At 40.5% G+C, this 4,211-nt stretch overlaps 1 protein-coding gene across 1 annotated transcript in view; it reads left to right on the plus strand.

Annotated features, from left to right (window-relative positions):
- GTF2B (general transcription factor IIB) overlaps positions 1-3,650 on the plus strand; it is a 40,884-nt gene extending 37,234 nt beyond the window's left edge. The window contains exon 6 of the mRNA XM_017850885.1: positions 3,240-3,650. Within this exon, the coding sequence (XP_017706374.1) occupies positions 3,240-3,373 (134 nt within the window). The 3' untranslated portion in view covers positions 3,374-3,650. The remainder of the gene's footprint in view (positions 1-3,239) is intronic.
- The last annotated feature ends 561 nt before the right edge of the window (positions 3,651-4,211 follow it).

The raw sequence follows: 4,211 nt of genomic DNA on the forward strand, positions 1-4,211 counted from the left end.
TGGCCAGATCTCAGCTCACTGCAAGCTCCGCCTCCCGGGTTCACACCATTCTCCTGCCTCAGCCTCCCGAGTAGCTGGGACTACAGGCGCCCGCCACCTCGCCCGGCTAGTTTTTTTTTGTATTTTTCAGTAGAGATGGGGTTTCACCATGTTAGCCAGGATGGTCTCGATCTCCTGACCTTGTGATCCACCCGCCTCGGCCTCCCAAAGTGCTGGGATTACAGGCTTGAGCCACCGCGCCCGGCCTAGTGGTTCAACTTTCTAAAACCATGTTTAAATTTAGTGTTGTAGGAAAACTTTCACCGGAAGTATTAAGTGAATTTCTTTTCCTTTTTCCTTTTTCCGTTTTTTTTGAAACAGTCTCCCTCTGTTGCCCAGGCTGGAATGCAGTGGCGCATTCTCAGCTCACTGCAACCTCCACCTCCTGGGTTTAAGCTATTCTCGTGCCTTAGCTTTCTGAGTAACTGGGACTACAGCCACATGCCACCACGCCCAGCTAATATTTGTATTTTTAGTAGAGATTGGGTTTCACCATGTTGGGCAGGCTTGTCTCGAACTCCTGGCCGCCTTATGTGATTCGCCTGCCTCCACCTCCCAGTGCGCTGGGATTATAGGCACAAGCCACCACGCGTGGCCAACTAACTCCCTTTTAAATTTAGAAGTGACTACTCCTTTCTAAATCTTTGAGGATTATAGAAGTTATTCATAAACAAATGCGTGTAAAGAAATTCATAAACTAGGTGTGGTGACCAGCCTCCTGGCCAACATGGCAAAACCCTGTCTCTACTAAAAATACAAAAAAATTAGGTGTGGTGGCACACATCTGTAATCCCATCTAGTAGGGAGGCTGAGGCGGGAGAATCACTTGAACCCAGGAGGCAGAGGTTATAGTGAGCTGAGATCATGCCACTGCCCTCCAGCCTGGGTTGATGGAGTGAGGCTCTTTTTCAAAAAAAAAAAAAGGTGGCAGGGCGTGGTGGCTCACACATGTAATCCCAGCACTTTGGGAGGCCAAGGTGAGTGGATTGCTTGAGGCCAGGAGTTCAAGACCACCCTGGCCAACATGGCAAAACCCTGTCTCTACTAAAAATACAAAAATCAGCCCAGCATGGTAGTGCACACCTGTAGTCCCGGCTACTTGGGAGGCTGAGACATGAGAATCTCTTGAACCTGGGAGGCAGAGGTTGCTGTGAGCCTAGATTGCACCACTGTACTCCAGCCTGGGAGACAGAACAGGACTGTCTCAAAAAACAAAAACAGAAAGTGAGTTAGTGAATTACTGGCCTCCATAACTTTATAATACTCTATTCACAACAGCCTTCAGCTTAGGCTGTATGTTGAAAAAATAATAAATGATAGGAATAATTAGAAAAAGGAAGCCAATCATTAGTTATTTAAAGGAGCCATTATCCATTCCCTTTGGCCTTCACTTACGTTTTAAGGAAATTTTGAGTCTTTTAGTAAAATTGAGAAGTTGCAGTTAGGCAGTTTGTCCTTGAGGTGTACATTTCTAGTTGTAACGTTTATTCTAATGAACAACATGGAAACATTAATCTTGGTGCTTTCTGCTTTTTAGCTTTATATGAAAAGTCTTCAAATGTAAGGTCCTTCTCTTCCCTTCACAGCAGGCAGTTGACATTCAAATAGTTGCCATTTATTGGTATTTAGATGTAGAATAATGTAAATTAGCTAATTGTACAGTGATGGCAGGCATTCACAGTGAAAATCACTAAAACCTCACTTGATTTGAATCAGCTGTGAAAAGGTGATAAAATGAGTTTGTATTAAAAGATGTTTAGGCCAGGCATGGTGGCTCATGCCTGTAATCCCAGCACTTTCGGAGGCTGAGGCAGGTGGATCACCTGAGGTGACAAGTTTGAGACCAGCCTGGGGAGCATGGTGAAACCCCGCCTCTACTAAAAATACAGAAATTAGCTGGATGTGGTGGCAGGTGCCTCAGCTACTCAGGAGACTGAGACAGGAGAATCGCTTGAACCGGGGAGGCAGAGGTTGTAGTGAGCCAAGATCTTGCCATTGCACTCCAGCCTGGGTGACAGAGCAAGGTTCCATCTTTAAATAAATAAGTGATGTTTAAAAATCCATTTTAATAAAGCATTCATAATACTTAACCAAATATTGTAGTGGCAGTCCTTTGGTATTTCTTTTAATGACTTTGAAAGGAAAAAAGGGACAGTGACTTTAAAGGGTAAAAGTGGATCTATTAGGATTTTGTAATAGACTAGAAATGTTCGTTTGAGCTAAAAATATTTGCTTATGTGCTTGTATCAGTGAAAAACATCTCCGTATGCTATAAGTAGCTGTTTGACCTCGATGTATTAAGTAGAAAAAAAGACTGTAGAACAGTATTTACAGTGTCACATTTTGTTTTTAATAGGAACCTCTTAACAAGTTAGCTAGGGGAGATTTTGCATGGGAGCTTTCAAACAGAAATAAAAAGTGAATTTCTTTACAAGAATGTATTTGTGGAGTACTTTGTGATCATCAGAAAGATTTATAAAGAAAAAGGAGCAGTCAGTTGTAAATATGATACCCAGTATAAGATAACACTCCTAATACTAAGTCCTGAACACTATTCATATATTTTATATTAGTTAAACCCTTTAAAACATTGACAGCTCTGTAAAGTAGTAACTACTGCTATGATTTTTATTGTTGTTGGTTACTGACTTTAGCTCCCGCTTTTTTTTTTTGAGTCAATATTTGGTTAAGCATTATGAATGCTTTATTAAAATGGATTTTTAAACATCATTTATTTATTTATTTAGAGATGGAATCTTGCTCTGTCACCAGGCTGGAGTGCAGTAGCGCGATCTCGGCTGACTGTACCCTCCTCCTCCCGGGTTCAAGCAATTCTCCTGCCTCAGCCTCCTGAGTAGCTGGGACTACAGGCGCCCGCCACCTCGCCCAGCTAATTTTTTGTATTTTTAGTAGAGATGGGGTTTCACCATGTTGGCCAGGCTGGTCTCGATCTCCTGACCTAGTGATCTGCCCAACTCGGCCTCCCCAGGTGCTGGGATTACAGGCGTGAGCCACTGCGTCTGGCCTGGCTGCTGCTCTCTACCTTTTAGTATGTATTTCCATTATCAGTTTTTAGAAATCACTTCTGGTTTTGTTTTTAAGTTTGGCGCTTTATCCTATATAATCATATCTCACAATGCAGGTAATGGAAAGGAGGTAGGATGGAAATGATGGTTAATGTTTTGATTTTTGTCTTTTAGAAATTGGCGATATTGCTGGTGTTGCTGATGTTACAATCAGACAGTCCTATAGACTTATCTATCCTCGAGCCCCGGATCTGTTTCCTACAGACTTCAAATTTGACACCCCAGTGGACAAACTACCACAGCTATAAATTGAGGCAGCTAATGTCAAATTCTTGAATACAGAACTTTGCCTGTTGTACATAGCCTATACAAAATGCTGGGTTGAGCCTTTCATGAGGAAAAACAAAAGACATGGTACGCATTCCAGGGCTGAATACTATTGCTTGGCATTCTGTATGTATATACTAGTGAAACATATTTAATGATTTAAATTTATCAAATTTCTTTTGTAGCAATCTAGGAAACTGTATTTTGGAAGATATTTGAAATTATGTAATTCTTGAATAAAACATTTTCAAAACTAAAGTTTTGTTATAATTATGTTACATTTAACATACATAATTATAAATAATGCAAATCATTGCAGCTAATAAAGCTTTATTTCCATTATATATACATAGTTTTTTATTTTAATAAATTCATGGAAAGAGCAAAAGCTTTTGAGAACCATTGTTAACATCAACATCGTATTTAGTGTCCAGTTTGAAAGGATTCATATGAGAGATTTATTAATATGTCTACTATTAAACAAGAAGTGATGAGCTTGGACCTTTTGAAAGGCACCAGCTTGACAGACATTAAAATGTTCTAAGTATGTGATTTTCTCAGTGAGCTTATTGAGCAGAGAAGATGATGCTGGTAAATTAATAGCAGCAGCAGATCAACAGATTTTAATTTCTGGATGTTAAAAGCTTTTGTAGAATCTGCATATCCCTGGTTCTTTTTTATTCTTTGTTAGGCTTACTGGTATACTCACAGGCTAAAGAGCATTTCATTTATTATCTATTATTTTTTGATACAGTCTTGCTTTGTTGCCCAGGCTGGAGTCCAGTGGCCCAGTCTCAGCTCACTGCAACCTCTGCCCTG

Source organism: Rhinopithecus bieti, unplaced genomic scaffold (genome assembly GCF_001698545.2).
Source record: "Rhinopithecus bieti isolate Rb0 unplaced genomic scaffold, ASM169854v2 scaffold_1467, whole genome shotgun sequence".
Classification (NCBI taxonomy): domain Eukaryota; kingdom Metazoa; phylum Chordata; class Mammalia; order Primates; family Cercopithecidae; genus Rhinopithecus; species Rhinopithecus bieti.